The sequence below is a fragment of the Pristis pectinata genome, chromosome 14 (genome assembly GCF_009764475.1).
Source record: "Pristis pectinata isolate sPriPec2 chromosome 14, sPriPec2.1.pri, whole genome shotgun sequence".
Taxonomy (NCBI): Eukaryota; Metazoa; Chordata; class Chondrichthyes; order Rhinopristiformes; family Pristidae; genus Pristis; species Pristis pectinata.
The window spans coordinates 42,294,869-42,315,348 of NC_067418.1; the positions used below are offsets into that span (position 1 = coordinate 42,294,869).

The 20,480-nt window shown below is 43.2% G+C and overlaps 1 protein-coding gene across 1 annotated transcript in view; it reads right to left on the reverse strand.

Moving 5' to 3' along the window:
- The window catches only part of LOC127577716 (N-acetyl-beta-glucosaminyl-glycoprotein 4-beta-N-acetylgalactosaminyltransferase 1-like), a 591,438-nt gene that overhangs the window by 102,821 nt on the left and 468,137 nt on the right, over positions 1-20,480 (reverse strand). Inside the window, exon 9 of the mRNA XM_052029203.1 lies at positions 15,293-15,359. Within this exon, the coding sequence (XP_051885163.1) occupies positions 15,293-15,359 (67 nt within the window). The remainder of the gene's footprint in view (positions 1-15,292; positions 15,360-20,480) is intronic.

The following is a 20,480-nucleotide window of genomic DNA, read 5'->3' on the forward strand; positions in this document are numbered from 1 at the left end:
AGGACAGTGGAGCCGAGGCCAAGATTCAATCTGCCATGCTCTAATTGAATAGCAGAGCAGGGCTGAGTGACTATATGGCCTACTCCTGCTCCTATTTTTGGTTCTTAATGAGGCAGCTAAAGTGGTTTACCAGTACCTTGAGAAGGGAGCCAAAGTTCCATTCCGCATTCCGGGCCAAATGGTGGAGGTGATAAGGTGAGAGCAGGCTTGGCAATGAATTCATTGACCAGCAGTCAACAGTAAGCTTTTACATGAACATATATCAAAAAACACTGCCTGCCACTGCTTCATTTCAGGTGGGGAACACTGCTGAATGAAGGCTGTGTCTGGCTGTGCCCACGGTTGTAAATGGGTCAGATCTAATGCGTGCTGTGGGTGTGCTTGAGCAATCATCGTCCACAGTATTTTGTTGAGTGGTCAAATCAGGGGCTGCTCAGGGTATTTCTTTCCAGTAATTTCAGAAAATAAATGCTGTATTTCTATTTACAGATATGGTGCTGATGGTCTTTTCCTCCAGTCTCCAGTATTCTGACAACTGGTAAATGAATTTTCCATGAAAAAGGATTTCAATGCCCTCATTATTTTTAATCATTTGGTTGCTCAAAATGGTGTCCAAATAATTCATTGGGACTAAAGACACAGTCCTGGAGCACCAGCAACTTTAAGAACCAAACAGAATTGTCTTCAATCTGCAAGCCCAAATTTAGCGCAGCAGAAAATAATGCTCAGTAATTTAAAGTTAATTACCATTCTCAGGATAAGCCCAGCCTGAAGTGTTAAGCTATTTTGCTATTCCAGACATCCACTGCTTCTCTGATAGCTTCTGTTTCAGATTGTGAACAAATCACTTTTTTTCCCCAAAAAATGAAAGGTTAATTACTTTGACCTATCGCCACAGCAACAGTTGCAATAAGGCGCTGATGACACAAATGCATCCTGTCCAACTTTCTGATCTTGCTCCAAGGCCATGCCGGAGGTGAAAGTTCACAAATTACCAGGGTACAGATGTGAAACCTAATCATAAAAAGTAATAAGTGCGAGAGACCTTGGTGTCAGGAAACAGATGTTGGGGCAATTTATGCAGGGTAAGTTTGCTAGTATTAAAGCCTTCAGTCCAATTGGAACATGCAATCAGATATTGATTGTCAGGAAGCAAGTGCATTATACTTAAACATGTCTCTGGTGTTATTAGTAACCAGCTCATGCTGGGATCAATACATTGCCTACTGTATTTTCTGGTGGTTGCATACGCTTTTCCAGCTATAATCAATAATGAACTGTGACACAGGCAGCAGATTGCTAATTACAGACATCTTGTCTATCGAACTCCAAAAATGGAACCCCAAAGAAAAACTATTAATCATAACACTATCAACTGCTGCACTTAAACAGCAGATCTATAGTATTAATTGAAGCCTATGTTATTAGAGAAAATGACATGGCACACTGTCAGGATTCATAATTTCAGGATAAGTAGATGGATCATTATACAGTATATTACTGCATTACTAGGCATTGTAGTGGCCGATTCCCGAGCAGGAAAAGAATTTAACTTGTCGATTGTCACAAAGACTTCCAGAATGAGCTCCCCAGTGGCATGTTGAGTGAATACATTGCCCAATATTAATCCTGTATCAGGCCAGCAAGATCCCAGGTTCAGCGCCCAGGCTGGTTTAGCTATTCTCCGGTTTGCTGGCAGTCCTCATTGCTCCTGTGGTCGGGAAGACTGGACACAGAGCAGGCATGACTCCAGCTCACACTCATCAGCTGGTAAAGTGGAGCTGCAAGTTCATCATGCAGAGAAAGGATGTTTAACTTGTACGGTTTTGTGCTTTACGGCATACACTTGTAGTCCACTTTGCAATACTTCTGTCCTCATCTGGAGGTCCTAAATTCATCCATTGTGAAATATGCCTTAGAGGTTTGATTTTCGTTTTATGCCACATGCTTGTTTCTCTCTGCAAAAACCCTAGTGTGCGATAAGGATTGATATTGGGCAATGTATTTACTCAACATGCCACTGGCGAGCCCATTCTGGAAGCCTATGTGATAATCAGCAAGTTAAATTCTTTCCGTACTCGGGAATTGGCCACGTACAGTGCCTAGTAATGTGGTAATATGCAAACTCATCAGCAGACTCCGAGACCTGGGACTCAACACCTCCCTCCGCAACTGGATCCTTGACCACAATCAGTGAGGACAGGCAGCAACACCTCCAGCACCATTATTCTTGACACTGGTGCCCCACAAGGCTGCATCCTCAGCCCTCTACTCTACTCCCTATACACTCATGACTGTGTGGCCAGATTCTGCTCTAACTCCATCTACAAGTTTGCAGATGATGCCACTGTAGTAGGCTGTATCTCAAATAACGATGAGTTAAAGTACAAGAAGGAGATAGAGAGCTTAGTGACATGGTGTCATGACAACAACCTTTCCCTCAATTGTCAGCAAAACAAAAGAGCTAAACTTTTTTCCTGAACTTCAGGAAAGGGGGCGGTGTACATGCACCTGTCTACATCAACGGTGCTGAGGTTGAGAGGGTTGAGAGCTTCAAGCTCCTAGGAGTGAACATCACCAACAGCCTGTCCTGGTCCAACCACGTAGACGCCACGGCCAAGAAATCTCACCAGCGCCTCTACTTCCTCAGGAGGTTAAAGAAATTTGGCATGGCCCCTTTGACACTCACCAACTTTTATCAATGCATCACAGAAAGCATCCTATCTGGATGCATCTTGGCTTGGTACAGCAACTGCTCTGCCCGGGACCGCAAGAAATTGCAGAGGTTTTGGACACAGCCCAGCACATCACGGAAACCAGCCTCCCCTCCATGGAGTCTGTCTATACCTCTCGCTGCCTTGGTGAAGCAGCCAGCATAATCAAATACGCCACCCACCCGGGTCATTCTCTCTTCTCCCCTCTCCCATCAGGCAGAAGATACAGGATCCAGAGGACACATACCACCAGGCTCAAGGACAGCTTCTATCCCGCTGTGATAAGATTATTGAACGGTTCCCTTATGTGATGAGATGGACTTGTGACCTCACGATCTACCTTGTTATGACCTTGCACCTTACTGTCTACCTGCAATGCACTTCCTCTGTAGCTGTGACACTTTACTCTGTATTCTGTTATTGTTTTTACCCTGTACTACCTCAATGCACTGTGTAATGAATTGATCGGTACGAACTGTATGCAAGACAAGTTTTCCACTGTATCTTGGTACATGATAATAATAATCCAATACCAAATACGAATATTTATCCTGAAATTATGAATCCTGACAGTGTGCCAATGTCACTGCTCTCTAATAATGTAGGCTTCAACTAATGCTATAGATCTGCTACCTAAGTGCAGATTCATTTGATTAGAAATTGGATCCATTTTCACACATTTTTTAGGCCCAATTTGATCATAAAAGCCATTTTGCTATTGTTAAATTGTGCTGGTGGTCATTTCTGGGTTGACTGGTTACCCTTGGGAGACTGGACGAGGGTACAAGTCATCTAACAATTCACAGCAGCCACTCCCACGTTTGTTGCTAAAACTTCGATGGAGAAGGCGTGACCTACCATTTCTGTTTTTCACTCACAGCGGAACAAGCAGCAAACTCCACTGCATGTTGGCAAAGAGATGGGGCCAAAATGATCCCCACTGGAATATAGATTGCTCCATTTTTCTGTGCACCAGTTTTGTCCACAAGCAGCACTGACAAAGACTGCAGCTTTTCTGTGGTATATAATTCGGTGCAAGATGGTTGCTTTGCGACATTTGTAACCAGTAGTGTCTTGGGGCACTTCAGGGCACTGGGACCAACAGACCTGTCCATTGTGTAGGGTGTGTCCAGACACACAGGAGGGTGCTGCTTTTACTTATCTGCATGGCAACCTTCTATGTATTGTAGCATGTCTGCTGTGGAGATAGTTCATGAGATGCCTCACTTCCGATCAACCTGAATGGCAATAGTGTGGCAGCTACGTCATTAGAAACCGCATGGGTATAAAACTCTATTACATATTTTAAGAAGCAAATCACCGCAACATTTTCTTAATGGGTTACCCAACTGGGTGCCAATGCAGCACATCCAAAATAAAAGGGTGAACTCTAATACCCTGCCAAAAGATTCCAACTCCCGCTACAACATCCAGGGGCACAAATTTACTTTCAATCACTTGTTCTAAACACCGTGGCTGCAGCCAGTAGAGCCACTGCCTCATAGCTCTGATGAGCTGGGTTCAATCCTGATCTCCGGCGCTGTGTGAAGTTTGCACGTTCTCCCTGTAACCAAGTGGGCTTCCTTCTGATGGTCTGGTTTCCTAAAAATGTATGGGTCGGTAGGTTAGTTCGTCACTGTAAATTGCCCATGATGTGCAGGTGAGTGATAGGATCTGGGGGGAGATGATGGAAATGAGGGGAGAATAAAATAGGTTCGGGTAGGACTAGTGTAAATGGGTGCTTGATGGTCAGTATGGACTCAGTGGGCCGAAGGACCAGCTTCTATGCACATCTCTCTCTGACTCTATAAAGGTGGGGTGGGGGGGGTTGAATCTTCCAATATTGGTGAGCTGCCCGAGCTCATCGTCACACAACAATGAAACCTTGGAAGTCCACCATTTTCTCCAGCATGTTCCTGGGTGCAGTCTCATGAGGGAAGGTGTCCCCTTGCAGTTCACTGAGGTCCTGTACAATGTAGGACCTTTCCAACCATAAGTAGTTAAGCTCCATCCCTGAACAGCCTTTAACATCTGGTGAGTGTCCAAACCCAGCCTTGCTGGCTGTTACATTAACTGGTTGATGTGTCATGCCTTGCAGTGGGAACTACTTATGCTGACATTACACCAATGTCTCATTGGACCAAAGCCTAGATAGGAGGGTCAGCCATGAACATTGCTCCTTAGATTATCATTGCGCAGATCCTCTGAGTTGACATGCCTGACCTCTTTAAATCAGTAAGCTCCTGTGCCAAGGATGTAGTCTAACAATTATACTCTTTCACTTGAACATGTCCCAAGATTCTTTGGTGCATGGTAACTAGGTAAGAAACATACTGGCTGGCAATAATCACAATCGAAGGGATTTCTTTCCCACTGGAACACAAGAACAAAGGAAGGGGAATCAGGAGGAGGCCATTTGGCCCTCTGTATCTGCACTATCATTCACAAAGATAATGGGACTGATTTTTTTTAACTTCAGCCCCACATTCTTGCACTAACCCCAAACGAATATCCAGAACACGAGCTTGCACAGGCAAACTGGCTAGAGAATTCCAAAGTTCCAATACCCTATGGGTGACAAACTTTTTTCTCATCTCAGCTCTAAACAGCCAACACTTTGTTTTGAGACTGTGACCCCTGGTTCTCGATATTCCACCCAGGGAAAAATTCAACCCTAGATCTACGCTGTCAAGCTCTGTAAGAACATTGTATGTTTCAATAAAATCACTTCTCATTTCTTCTAAACTCAGTACAATACATACCCCAATATACTTAGCCACTTCCCATGTGACAAACCCACCACCTCAGGAATTCATCTGTTGAACTTGCACTTGACTGCCTGTATCACAAGTAGGTATGGAAGCCATGTACACAATATTCACATGCAGTATCACTAGCACTCTATATAAATGAAGCAAGGTACCTCTACTCCAGTATGAAAATCCTCTGTAATAACGACCAACACACAAGCGCATTAAGAGAGAGAAAAAAGTTGTTCGCTATGGAGATGGGACCTTTGGCCCACTGAGTGCATGGCAACCATCCCATTCATACTAATCCTACTTCATTTCTCCCCACCTTCCCCTCAACCCTCGGTCAGCTCACCTACACACCAAGGGCAATTTACAATCAACTTACCAAGCTGCGCATCTTTGAGAGGTGGGAGGAAGCAGGAGTACCTGAAGGAAACCCACATGATAACAGAGAGAGCTTGCAACTCACATGCAGACAGCACCAGAGGTCAGGATTGAACCCGAGTCACTGGAGCTGGGAGGCAGCAGTTCTACCAACCGCACTGCTCTGCCGCCCCATTTTCTGCAAATGCAACGCAGTTAAAAATCACTGACTAGGCCTCAGCAGTTTTAAAAATATCCTGGCCATCATACTCCAGGGAGGCTTTAGAGAGGATGTAGAGGAGGTTCACCAGCATGTTACTGGGGATTTCAGCTGCATAGAGTGGTTGGGAAAGGTTGAACTATATTCCATTGGATGGGGAAGGCTAAATGGTGGAGGTTTCGATGGAAAATACATCTATCTCGGGCATGGATCAATAACCAGAGATTTGTGAATTTAAAATCAAAATGTTTACACTCAGAGAGCTGTCAGGATCTGGAACATTTTCCATGAAATCGTGAGCAGATTCCATGGAGTTTTAGGATGGAGTTAGGACAGAGATACTTTACAGAGTTATGGACAGAGAACAGGGACATGGGACTGAGCACAATATCCTTTCAAGCAGCCACTGCAGGTGAGGTAGGCTGGATGGCAGGTAAAATTGCTGTAAGTTTCAATGGCCAAGATCTTCCACTGCCTGAGCTAGCTGGTGACCTGCCTTCCCTGGAGTGGATCACTTGGTGCAGCCTTCCACCAGGAAGACAGCTCCCAGCTGATCAGTGAGGGGCCATGCAGCATGGGATCTTTCCAACAAACACGCTCCACCCCCCAGAACTGCTTTGAAAGTCCATTAAGTCCTGCCTCAGGCGTACCAGCTGTCGAAGGGATTGAGCGTGTGTGGATGATTCGAAAACACTCAAGCGTATTAAAAAAATAAAAACACCATTTTAAAGAATTAAAATACTTTCCTTTCAAAAAAAAGCAATTAAAACCATTTACATCAATCCAATTAAATCAGAAAAGGAATTAGCTTACTGCAGTTAATTTCCTCCAATCAAACTGAGAGCGCGGTGGGTGCCTGGAACGCACTGTGGGGGTGGTGGTAGAGGCTGATACAATAGGGACATTTAAAAGACTCTGAGCTAAGCACATGGATGTAAGAAAAATGGAGGGTTATGGGCTGTGTAGGAGGGAAGGGTTAGATTGGTCAAGGAGTAGGTGTTTACATAGGTCAGCACAACATCGTGGACCGAAGGGCCCTTACTGTGTTAGACTGTTCTAAGTTCTTAATGGGTCTGATGGACTGGCAGCGGGTTCAATGGATAACGCAGGTCGATAGGGTTGTTAAGAAGGCGTATGGAGTGTTGGCCTTCATTAGTCAGGGTACTGAGTTCAAGAGCCACGAGGTGATGTTGCAACTCTGTAAAACTCTGGTGAGACCACACTTGGAGTATTGTGTTCAGTTCTGGTCGCCTCATTACAGGCAGGATGTGGTAGCTTTAGAGAGGGTGCAGAGGAGACTTACCAGGATGCTGCCTGGAGTGGAGATCATGTCTTATGAGGATAGGTTGAGTGAGCTAGGGCTTTTCTCTTCGGAGAGAAGGAGGTTAAGACTTGACTTGATAGAGGTGTACGAGATGATAAGAGGCACAGATTGAGTGGACAGTCACAGACTTTTTCCCAGGGTGACAATGGCTAACACGAGGGGACATAATTTTAAGGTGATTGGAGAAAGGTATAAGGGGGATGTCAGGGGTAAGTTTTTTCACACAGAGAGTGGTGGGTGTGTGGAATGCACTGCCTGCAGAGGTTGTGGGGGCAGATACATTAGGGACATTCAAGAGACTCTTAGATAGACACATGAATGATAGAAAAATCATCTATGTGGGAGGGAAGGGTTAGATAGATCTTGGAGCAGGATAAAATGTTGGCACAAAACTGTGGGCCGAAGGGCCTGTACTGTGCTGTAAGCGTTCTATGTTCTATGTAAATCTGTGAAGGTTTGCACTCCCCCACCAGACTCTGTGAAGAGTCTAACAGTGTAGTTATCTTGTAGACTGTGATCAGAACTGACCCTTCACTAGAAGATCAGGGCATGTGACTCTATAATATGGCAGGCTTTGCAAAAATGAGAAGCCCTCAGAAGAACTAAACGCCGGCTTTCATGCCCTGCAGGAAGCATTCAGTGCCAAGTAAGAAGACCCTTGTCTGGACCACAGTGCCTGAGATGTTGGAGGCAGGTACTCTCACAATATTTGATAAAATATCTAGATGAATGCTTAAACTGCCAGGGTATAGAAGGCCATGGACCAAGTGCTGGTAAATGGGATTAGTATAGTAGATAGGTGCTTGATGGATGGCATGATCATGGTGGGCTGAATGGCCTGTCTCTGTGCTATATGACTATGATTCTGTGACCCGGCTAACTGCTTTGAAAAGAGAAGTAAAATCCATCTGCTGCAATCCAACAGTAATTTAATAAAGAACAGGTGAATAATTCAACAGGAGCAACTGTTTCACCCCTGGGTTTAATTTTCCTCTACCACACACATATATCAACATGCATCAGTCTTTTGAGAAGCTTGGATTTGCTTTTTCATTCTGAAACTGCCCATCGGCCATTCAAATCAAATTCACCTGCACATTATTAAACTGTGCAAAGTATGTATTTTCTTCTGGGAGAGAGGTGATCTGTGAAAATATTTAGTTTTTTTTATTAATATAGTTAAGGTTCACACATCCGAACAGGCACCCTACAGGCAACAGTTAAATTCATTCAAAGTGGGTTTGTAAAGAGATAGCAGTAAAGGTTTGCAAATTTACATTTCTCTCTAGCCACACTGAGTCATTTATCTGTTACATATTCAATACCTTAGGGCTCCATGATAGTGATTAGCTGAAGCATTGATGTGTTAAGCAGTAATGACATTTCTGCTCCTGGAATGGACATGAGGGTGCTTAGACTTCTTTAGAACTGCCAGTCTTTCCTTTGCAGCTTTGGTTGCTTCTTCAAATCCCTTCCAAACGAATGCCCTATACCCTGAAACATGTAAACACACTGCTCCCTACTGCACCAGAGTTGGATGGAGTGTTAATATAATTAAACCCAAGGTGAACGACATCCCATCCTGTTTCAAAGTTGTGAAATACAGGTGAAGAGCCAATGGTAAAGCATGGCCAATACAATGGGAACGAAAGTGAAATGTCCAGAAATGGTGCTTAGCAAACCCAAGATTTTCATGTGAAACAGTCGCCACTTTTGGAAACAAGACTGATGGTAGTTGGGAGTACACAGATGATAGGTCATGAGAAAGACAGAGACAAAACAGATCCTGATTTCACATTGGTGAGTAAGCATGGACAAAGTGCAGAACAGAACTACATTAAAACACAAGGAACAGAAATCTGAATAGACCAACTGGCCCCTTAAACCTGCTCCATCATTCAATAAGATCAAGTCTTATCCAATTATGGCCTCAACACCATCTTCCCATTACCTCCCCAAATGGCTTGTGGCTCAAATGTCTGTCAAGCTCCACCTTGAAAACATCAATGACTCCATCTCCACAGCACTTCTGAGAGAAGAAATTCCTCATCACCTTGTGTTAAATGAGAGACCCATTATTCTGAAACAGTGCCTCCTAGTTGTAGATAACCCCATTAGGGGAAACATCCAACCTGTCAATTCCCTCAGAATCTTAAACATTTCAATAAGATCACCCCTCATTCGTTTATACTCCAATAAATATCGGCCCAGCGTATCTAACCTCCCTTCATTCGTCATCCCCTTCACCCAAGAACCAACCAAGTGAACCTTCTGCACACTGCCTCCAAAGCAAGTAAATCCTTCCTTCAGTATGGAGGCCACTCTCCAGGTATGGTCTCGCCTATAAAGTCGCATCAAAGTTTCCCTACTTTTTCCACGTCCTACTCCTTGCAATAAGCACCAACATTCCGTTAGCCATCCTAATTGCTCGCTGTATTGCAATGACAATCCTTTCTGTTTCATGCATCGGCGGCACCAGATTCCCTCTGCCCTGTAGTTTCGCTCTATTTAGATAAATTTTACATTCTTCTTCCAAAGCGGATAACTTCACATTGTCCAACATTAAACTTCGTTATTAACTTCTTTCCTCCTCACTTAACCCACGATGACCTTTTGCAGGCTCCTTGTGTCCTCTTCACCACTTACTATCCCACCTCCCTTTGTACCATCAGCAATTTGGAGCTTTGTAGTTACAAAAGGAGGATGTTCAGAAGGCAGTTTATAGATTAATAAACAGTGATGTTATAAGGAGGGGCAATATAAATCAGTCCGCAAAGTATACAACGCAGCATGTCAGACTGAATAAAAAACATCTGATTGACATTCTCCCAACCAATGTGGGGTTTCTCCCCCATTCTGCAAGGTCTATTCATCCATTGATCTTGGGTAATCGGAATAATTAAGGACCAGGACCTCAAGAAGTTGATGTGCATCGGTGACAGTTGATGTGTTGGTCCCTCAGAGGCAAGACAGAAGGGCACACCATTGGCTTCGTCTGGTATTGATCTTTACAGGAACAGCCTGCCTGTGTACTATCCAATGTTCAGCCCAGAAGTCGGTGATCTGAAGAGAAGGGACACCCCCATCTAAAGAATCCCATATACTTTGCATTGCAGAGCAGATCATCCCAGGTGGCATGAAGAATCGTAGGAATATGGTACTAAGAATGGTGCACACTCATGAAGGATATCCAGGATATTGTTTTGCAGAATGTTGCAATAATTTAACAGAATATTTTATTCAGGCCCTAACCTGTGTTTACATCTTCCAGTGGGTGTCAGGTAACGTGCTTACCTTCTGGATCAAGTCAAGGATCTGGAGGATCCTTGTGAGAATGAAGGATTTTATATTAGAAGCTTGAAGACAGAGGGAGAATGTTCTTGGGATGAGAGCGCCAAATAATCGTTTTCTATTCATCTGTGAAGATCAGCTGAAGGAGTCCATCTCCCAAGCTCTATTGGCTTTGTATCTCTTTCTTTTCTTTCTTGGGCCTGAGGCATCAGCAGTGTCCAACAGGTTCACAACACCATCAGTCATTTTATGATTGCAAAGTTGTTTGGCAAAGAACAACTTAAAAATCAAAGTGTTCGGCACAACCCTTATCAACCCAGAACATGCACCCACTCTTGAGGGTCTAAGCAGTCAGGTCATATTTCATCACCGTACTCATATGCGCTTCCTCATCGGCCTTCTGGTTTTGCAAAGCTGACAAGTCCAGGAGCCAAAGGAGTAACAACCATTTTCCTCCGCAGATGCTGCCTGACCTGCCGCGTTCTGCCAGCAGCTTGTTTTGTTGTCTGCTCCAGATTCCAGCATCTGCAGTCTCTTGTGTCTCCAACAACCATTCTTTGTTGTCCCTCAGCTACCACCTTGCCTTTTGTACTTAGTGGAGATGGGCAAAAAAGTTCGGCATGGTCGTGATGGGCTGAAGGACTGTGCAGTGGAACTCTGTGATTCTAAATAAAGAAACGAGCAGGAGGACTGGCAAAGGGAAACGACAGCTCCCAGGGCATCGCAAGTTCACATACAAGAAGAAATAATGCCTGTTATGTCAAACGTGTTGCACATTTAACAAATGGCATACTCCTGGAACAGCGCACCTGGGAATCATCTCAGAAAACACAACTGGATGTGTAGATCCTGGTGGATAGACGGTGCTGAGGTAATCTGATGATTGGTTTCTCTTTCCTTTAGTATTCAATTATGCAGAGTGGAATAGCCAATGGGAAACTGATTCTGTAGCACCGAGACCGGAGCATTGTCTCAAATACTTTCAGAGTACAAGAGAAAGCTTCCTGAATACAAGGATTTTGTGGACTTAAAATTCCATTTAATCTAATTATTGTACTTACAATTAACATGCTATTCCATTAAAAAAAGTAAATCTGCATATTATAGTATGACAACAAAGACTTACATTTCAATGCTCTGTTCTAAATCTCCTGTATTTAATTTGTATCTATGGCCCTTCATTTTAGATTCCTCTACTGGCAGCAATCTGCTTCCATCTAGATTGTCTTACATTCTCAGAATTTTAACAACTTTCATCATATTGCACCATAATTGGGACTGTTCTAATGAACAGAAGTCTTCCTTTTGCATTTTCTCAAATTAGGCAGCATTCCTGTGAATCTGTGATACCCTCCCTAAAAGCCTTAACATCCTGCTTATCATGTGGAGCCCAGTGATGTACATAACATGTCACACGGGGCCTTATTGAGGTTGTATATAGGCTTACTGCACAACTTTGTATTTTGCAACCCTTTTGAGACAAAACCTCTATGTCTATTAGGTCTTTTTGCAGGAAGCACCTTTCACATTCTGTGAGTCTGTATTTACAAATGATCTTTCACAGTAATGAGCCTTTTTCCATTCAGGGTACGATTGCTCTATTTTTAAACCAAAGTGCATCACTGTATACTCATCTAATTCCATCTGCTGTGTTTTAGTTCATTACCTTGTCTTATCAATAATCCCTTTGCAATTTCACTTAGTCTTGGAAAGAATTATTACTATTACCTCCTACCTTAGAATCAGCTGCATATTTCGACATCACCCCTCCGGGCTGTCTAACCCACTGATGTATTTAATAAACAGAAGTGGTCCTCGCCCTGAACATTATGGGGCACCTTTCTCCTCCCCCGAACATTTCAGAAAATTAACATTGCAAGATTTTAACTTTTCTCAAGGGCTGCAAAGTTCCCAAATTGTCGAGGAAAACATTACAGTTAACAGCAATGAAGGTAACCCATTACAAGTGAAACAGTTCACTTGCCTTGGATCAGACAAATATGCTGCAGCAGTCTTACACGTTCCTTTTCAATCTCTCCCATCTAACCACCTCTTAATCCAATCTGCTCATCACTCCTGATTTTATACCCCTGATACTGATGGAAAAGTCTTATCATGGCGGTGGGGCCAGGGGGAGGGGGCATTATGTTGCCAAGCCCTACCAAATTTAGATTAGGAAAGTCTATTTTCAAACTAGTGTGATTTAAACTAAAAAGAAACACAGAAATGCCTAATCCTCTGGTAACTGCAATCAGAAAAATCAGCAAGTTTGCTTTCTTTGCAAATATGTAAGATAATAATTGATTTCAGGGTATTAACTCCCTTTTTACTAATGATTTGATTCATTTCTTCACTAATGCATCTGGAAAGAGGATTTTAAATTGGAAATCAGCCAAGTGCACTGATCTTTTTATAACAAATGTTACTGTTGTGACTTTGTTTTGTAATGTATTTTTTTTAAGAAGGGAGTGGGGGTGGGGAGGAAGGTACTGAACAACAACTGAAAACTGGTGAATAGCAAATTGAATGAATTGTGCTTAGAGCAGATGGGGTAGAAGATGGTGAATTGTTCCACTTGCTGCATTGACAGCACACAAGGTCTCTTAATCACCAGGGCCATGCAGATGGGATGTAGGGCTCATCATGTTAGTTCCAGGATTATCTGATTAACGCACAGCACCAGCCTTGGGTTGGAAACAACAGTGGTTTAATTTAAAGCACTCATATGCAAATGTTCGCCAAACACTAACTCGAAGGCAAACAATTTTAACCCTCACGGACAGGTGGATTCGAGTCAAGTGTGGAGCGAACCCAACAGACCCCGCCATTTCTGCGAGGGGTTGAGGGTCTGACAGCCAGGAGACAAGTACTAAAGGAAGCGGTGGGTCCTTCATTCAAATAGGTCCTGGATTATCCAAGCTTCGGGAACTGGGTCAGGTAAAGGGAGGAGAGAAGGGCTGTTTCATTATTGTTCGTGGGACTGGAGGGGTTTTAGAGTTTGCACGTGGCCAACGAGCAAGTCCTTCCACACCACCGCAATCTCTGACTAATCTCTCCAGACCCCACCCCAATCACAAATACCTGAGGTCTGTCAACGTCCTCCTTTTCTGCCCACCACTTCCTGCAATATCTCCCTATCACCCATGCTAAACCTAGCTGCTTTGTTTTGAGACTACCAGGCTTGGCAGGCAGCCAAGCACATTCATCTGTCTAGCTTTCTGGGGAAAAGTTAAGCATGGAGTTTTAACTCCAACCCATTCAGGGAATCTTACATTTTTTTAAAAACTTTTAAGCTCCCATTCCCTATTCCCTCCTGCCCATTTCACCATCACGGCATTATAGCCCATCGCAGAAATTATTGTGGTCCTGAAGTCCTTTCAAAAATGGGAAACCACGGGCAGGGGTGCATAGAGAAGAGGTTTGACAATGACACAAACATAGAGCTTGCAGGGCAGTTTGAGTGAGAGAATGATTGAGCAGAGAGGATGGCAGATATGAGACACGACATGAAGTACAGGGAAGCCAGAGATAGTAACAGTGTCAAAAGCAGAGAGGAGAAAGGATAACAAACACACTGACAGGAGACAAGTGCTCCACTGTTATACTGAAGATCTGATTAAACAGTCTGTGAAATGTGGCCAAAGGATCTGGTTTAAAACACACTGTGAAATATGGCCAATTCTCAATCACTAGAGAGTGATTGCTGCTATCTTGAATTGCAGGGTAATTTGGATTCTTATAAAGGAACAAATGGGTAGTATGAGACCTCAGTATTCACTACATCACAGGGCTTCCAATGCACTCTTAGGGAGTTGAAAGTATTTACATCTCTTCCCATTTTTGATACCAATAATCATTCCAACTCAACTCTCTGTTCAAAGGCCTGTAATAGAGGCTCTAATTGTCTCTGAAAGATGGGGCAGCTTTTAAGGACAAGTGGCAATGATTTCAAACTCAATTTTACCTGATTGCCTCGTAAACATTAAATGGTTAACTGGGCAGCCTCACAGCTCCAGGGACTGGGATTCAATCCTGACTTCGGCTGCAGTCTGTGTGACATTTGCACATCTGCTCCAAGGCCACGTGGGTTTCCCCTGGTGCTCTGGTTTCCTCCCACATCCTGAAGATGTGCTGGTGGGTTAATTGGCCACTGCAAATTCCCCCACTGTATAGATTAACGACAGAAAGAACTGAAGGGGAACTGATGGGCATGTGTGCGGAGGTTTGGGGAATTAAGGAGAAGGGCACAGGAATGAATGGGGTGCTGGCGTGGCCCAAATGACTTCCTCCTGTGTCATTATAAGTGCAACATCTGAGATGGTTTGGATGGACACAATATGAAAATCTTTTTATCCTGGCTCCATTGGACCTATGCATTTCCAGTATTTCTCACAGATTTAGTGCATTTTTATCTTTACCCCTCTTCCTCTTTTAATACCATCTTGCCATCAGCCAGAAAGGAAACTGCAGTTATACTGCAGGAAGCATCCTTGAGCGAGACCTTGGAGCCCAGGGTTGGGGACACTGTTGTTGAGCGGCGACGTTCGTGCGGCCATCAAACCCTCGAGAATTCCACGCAGGAAGAACTGAGCAAGGAGAAAGGGGAAAAGGAATCGGTGACATTTACCTGTGTACAGGGAGATGTGCGGTGAATCGATAATTTCGAATTTCACGCCAGGAAGAAACGGCCGCCACTGGAAGAGAAGAGAATGATCAAGTGAGCAAGCGGTTGCTGAGAGACGTTTGTCAGCAGCAGTTTGGATGTGGGATTCCAGATGTTATTGCAACTTCTGCAAGAGAAGATGTAAATTAACTATCTCCAGGCTACTTAATAAAACTTCCATGGCTCTAACATGGAAATTAAGCTGTCCCACACAATGTGTGTGCAATATTTTTATTTTTAGAACACTTTCCCCCTCATTAGACACAAATGGTGTAAGGTACTGGTCTAAATGAAACATCCTGCCATTTCATCTGTTTGACGACTTTTGACATATAAACCTAGACAGGGAGTTTTGCCACACTGTTAATCCCAGATTATCTCAATCCTGTTTTCATTCCATATCCAGATTTGTGGATTATCTAATAGGGGCTTGGAGTAATGGGAACCCTCAGGGACACAAGAATGGGAATATGCCTATTGTTACACTGGCTGAGATGAGTTAACTCAATCCAGGACCAAAAATTAAACCAGCAATGCAACACTTCACACAAAGATGTATATTTGTCTCAGTTAACTACTGATTTGCACTACAACCCACAGACTGAAGTTAACTACTGATTTGCACTCTAACCCACAGACTGAAGTTAACTACTGATTTGCACTATAACCCACAGACTGAAGTTAACTGCTGATTTGCACTATAACCCACAGACTGCAGGTTTAAAAGGCAGCTTTCTACAGCTTCCACAGAATACAGAGAAAGGGACCAAATTGGCAATGCTTACTTTCTCACATTTAAAATTCAAAGAGTATTGAAAGTCTATCAAGCGAGGCAAAAATGTAATGATCAGATTATACTACACCTCAATACATTAAAAGGTCCCAAGAGCACTTCACACATAATTAATTACTAAATGTCATTACTGATGTCGTGTGGAAATATGCAGCAATCATCTCACAATAGTAACATCCCACAACAATCAGATAAATTAATGCTGTTGGCCAAGACACTGAAAAAACTCTTCCAGTCGTAGAGCTGTACAGCACAGAAATGAGCCCTTCGGCCCATCACATCCATGGTGACCATTTTGCCATGTCATGTCATGCCATGCCACGTTGGCGCTGGAAGAGTGGCGACACTTGTGGGCTGCCCCCCAGCAGATTCTCAGTAACGCAAAAAGACACATTTCACTGTGTGTTTCGATGTACATGTGACTAATAAATATCTTATATGTCTATTTGTCTACATTAGGACCATAGAAGGATATGTCTTGCCTATTTAAGTGTCTCTCTGAAAGCCTCTTAAACATTTAAATGTTACTCTTAGCAGTATGGAGGAACAGAGACATCTTGGTGTCCACGTCCATAGATCCCTCAAGGTTGCCGCGCAGGTCGATAGGGTTGTTAAGAAGGCGTATGGAGTGTTGGCCTTCATTAGTCGGGGTATTGAGTTCAAGAGCCGTAAGGTGATGTTGCAGCTCTATAGAATTCTGGTCAGACCATATTTGGAGTATTGTGTTCAGTTCTGGTCGCCTCATTATAGAAAGGATGTGGAAGCTTTAGAGAGGGTGCAGAGGAGATTTACCAGGATGTCACCTGGATTGGAGAACATGTCTTATGAGGATAGGTTGAGCGAGCTAGGGCTTTTCTCTTTGTAGAGGAGGAGGATGAGCGGTGACTTGATAGAGGCGTACAAGATGATAAGAGGCCAAACGATCCATTTTGCTTAAATGGAAGGATCCAATACCCCCTACCACTTTTCAATGGTTTTCTCAAACTATATCATGTTTAAACTTGGAAAAAATTAGGAGTGGTACTGTTGTTCCTTAGCTTAAATTTGAAGATATTTGGAGTCCATTTATTCAATATTTTCACATGATATAGATCCCCTTTCAATAACTTTCCAACTTAGAGGAACGGAGTTGACGACATAATATTGCTCTGCTTCTACTGAGAAATTTTAGTCCAGTCTTTTTTTTTTGTTTCTTTTGAAATTTTTCTGTTTAGCTTAGTTTGGGTTGATAAATTGTTTATAATTTTTCTTATTGATTTGGGGATTTTTTTTCTCTTTTTTGTATTTATATAATAAATCTTTTTCTTTCCTTTCTTTTATATTATATTCCTTTACTAAGAGATCGTTGGATCTACAGGTTTTTTATATTTTATTGTTCTTTATGATTATCTAAGCCATGATTGTTCTTCTGATCTCTTTGTATTACATGTACAAACATTGATGTTATATATTAATCTGTATTAATTTGAAAACTAATAAAAAGATTGAAAAAGAAAGATGATAAGAGGCATAGATCGAGTGGACAGTCAGAGACCTTTTTCCCAGGGCGACAATGACTAACACGAGGGGATATAATTTTAAGGTGATTGGAGGAAGGTATAAGGGGGATGTCAGGGGTAAGTTTTTTTTATACAGAGAGTGGTGGGTGCGTGGAACGCACTGCCGGCGGAGGCTGTGGAGGCAGATACATTAGGGACATTTAAGGGACTCTTAGATAGACACGTGAATGATAGAAAAATAGGGGGCTATGTGGGAGGGAAGGTTCGGATAGATCTTAGAGCAAGATATAATGTCGGCACAACATTGTGGGCCAAAGGGCCAGTACTGCGCTGTAGTGTTCTATGGTCTAAATGCATCTGATTCCATCACCCCCTCTGGCAGCACCTTCCAGATATCAATCGCGCGCTGTGTAAAAAAAAACTTTCCCATCAGATCCCCTTTAAGGCTCCTATCTCTCACTAAACCTACGTCCTCCTGCTTTTGATACCCCTACCATGGGAAAAAGATTTTGATGGTCTACCTTATCGATGCCTCTCCTAATCTTGCATTCCTCTATCAGGCCATCCCTCAGCCTCCTTCACTCCAGGGCAAACAAGGCCAACCTATCCAATCTCTCCCCATAATTAAAGTCGTCTAATCCATGCAACATCCTGGTGAATCTCACCTGCACCCTCTCCAGCACAATCACATTCTTCCTGCAGCAAGGCAACTAGAACTGCACACAATGCTCCAAGTGTGGCCTAACCAGTGCATTGTAAAGTTGCAACATAACGTCCCAACTTTAATATCCTATGCCCCGACCTCTGAAGGCAAACATGCCATATGCCTCCTTCACCACCCCAGCCACCTGTGTTGCCACTTTCAAGGAACAATGGACTTATATCCCTCGGTCTCTCTGTTCATCAATGTTCCTCAGTTTGGGCCCTACCATTTACTGTATATATCCTACCCCGAATTGACTTCCCAAAATACAGCACCTCACACTTATTGGGTTTAAATCCACCTACCAATAACTCCACCCAACTTTTCAAGTGATCTTCCTGCACTCTGTTTTTGAACAGCACCAAGAGATTTAAATTGATTGGCTGAAATATAGAAGAAAAATGTAGGACCTTGCTTTGACATTTCATCTGAAATGGAGTTTTAGTTGGCGGTGCTGCCTCACAGCTCCAGAGTCCCAGGTTCAATGCTGACCTTGAGGAGTTTGCCTTTTCTCGTTGCGACCACGTGGGTTTCCTGCGGATGCTCCGGGTTCCTCCCACATCCCAAATTTGTGCTGGTTGTTAGGTTAATTGGCCACTGTAGATCACACCAAGTGTAGGGGAATGAAATGAGGAGTAGGGAGGAGATGATGGTCATGTGAGGAAGAGGAGGAAAATCAGTGGGGGTTGTGGGTGGGGTAGAGAATGGGACTGATGGAATGAACTGAGATCCAGCATAAACTTGAGGGCATGAATGGCCTCCCATGTCATTAAAAAATAATGAGAAAACCTCAAGATTTGCTGCGCTTCATTTTCAGAGTAAATTGGTTCTTCATCCAAGTTCTGGTACAAAGTTGCAACTCAACCTTCTGACTTGCAAAAAGAGAGCTAATGTTCATGCCAGTATACTCCATAAGGTTGATCGTAACCCAACCCAGCCCACCTGAATCCCCATTTGACTTCAAGCCAGGAGGTCCCCTGGAGCTGTATAGGCATTTATTCCAAGGCACCAAGGAAAACAAAAACAAGGTAGTTAGGAAAACAAGAACAAGGTAGTTAAGATAAAGATATGTTTATTAGTCACATGTACATCGAAACACACAGTGAAATGCATCTTTTGCGTAGAGTGTTCTGGGGGCAGCCCGCAAGTTTCGCCAAGCTTCCGGTGCCAAATAGCATGCTCACGACTTCCTAATCCGTACGCCTTTGGAATGTGGGAGGAAACCAGAGCACCCGGAGGAAACCCACACAGACACACAGGGAGAACGTACAAACTCCTTATAGACAGTGGCCAGAATTGAACCCGGGTCGCTGGCACTATAATGGCGTTACACTAACCGCTACAGTTAATTCTAGCTGAGGTATATTGGAACATGTGATAAAAAGGTTGCTTTAAATGGAACCTAAAACTGCACCTGGAACTAAGCCTTTTAATAGTAAATGGTTAATTGTAGAAGCTTGGAAAATTAGCAGCAAGATCTCCAATTTGCAAGTGCAGAAACAGCTGGATTTAGTGCTGGATGCACCAGGGATATACCATTATTGAAGCTGGGGTTATGTCATCTCCCTAATGAATAGACACAAGCTAACTGGTAAGATATCAGTTGATCAGCTTAAACAAAGGGAAGGGAACGGTTCTGACCAATGGGTCAGCCAGTTTGTCTCCAAGTGAGTCACGTTCACCCTACTTCCTGTTACAATATCAAACAAAGATTAGATTGAATGAGTAGGCCAATAGAACACCAAAAGAACCATTATGTCAGCAGGTTTAATGGAAAAGTGAACCACATCGACATAACCTGGCCATCCTGAGGCAGGTAATTAGCTTACTGGTTAAAAGCATACTGCAGCAGGAAATTCAATCTCAAGTAAAATGTTTAATTTTGCCTTAATGACCTGAATGTAAGTGATGCACAGCCTTACATCAAATCCACACCTCAGCTCACTGTGAGGTTTGTACTCTGTGAACAAAACCCACGCTTGAACCGGAGCCTGCTACCCATTCTGATTATTCTCAACACAAAAGCTCAAAGAAATACTCAAGTGCAAGTGGTATTTAACTGTTAGTGATACAAGTGAACACAAGGAGGAACATTGATAATGTCTGATGACTAGTATAACTGAGACAAAGCAGTTATTTTGGATTTTGCAGTTGGTT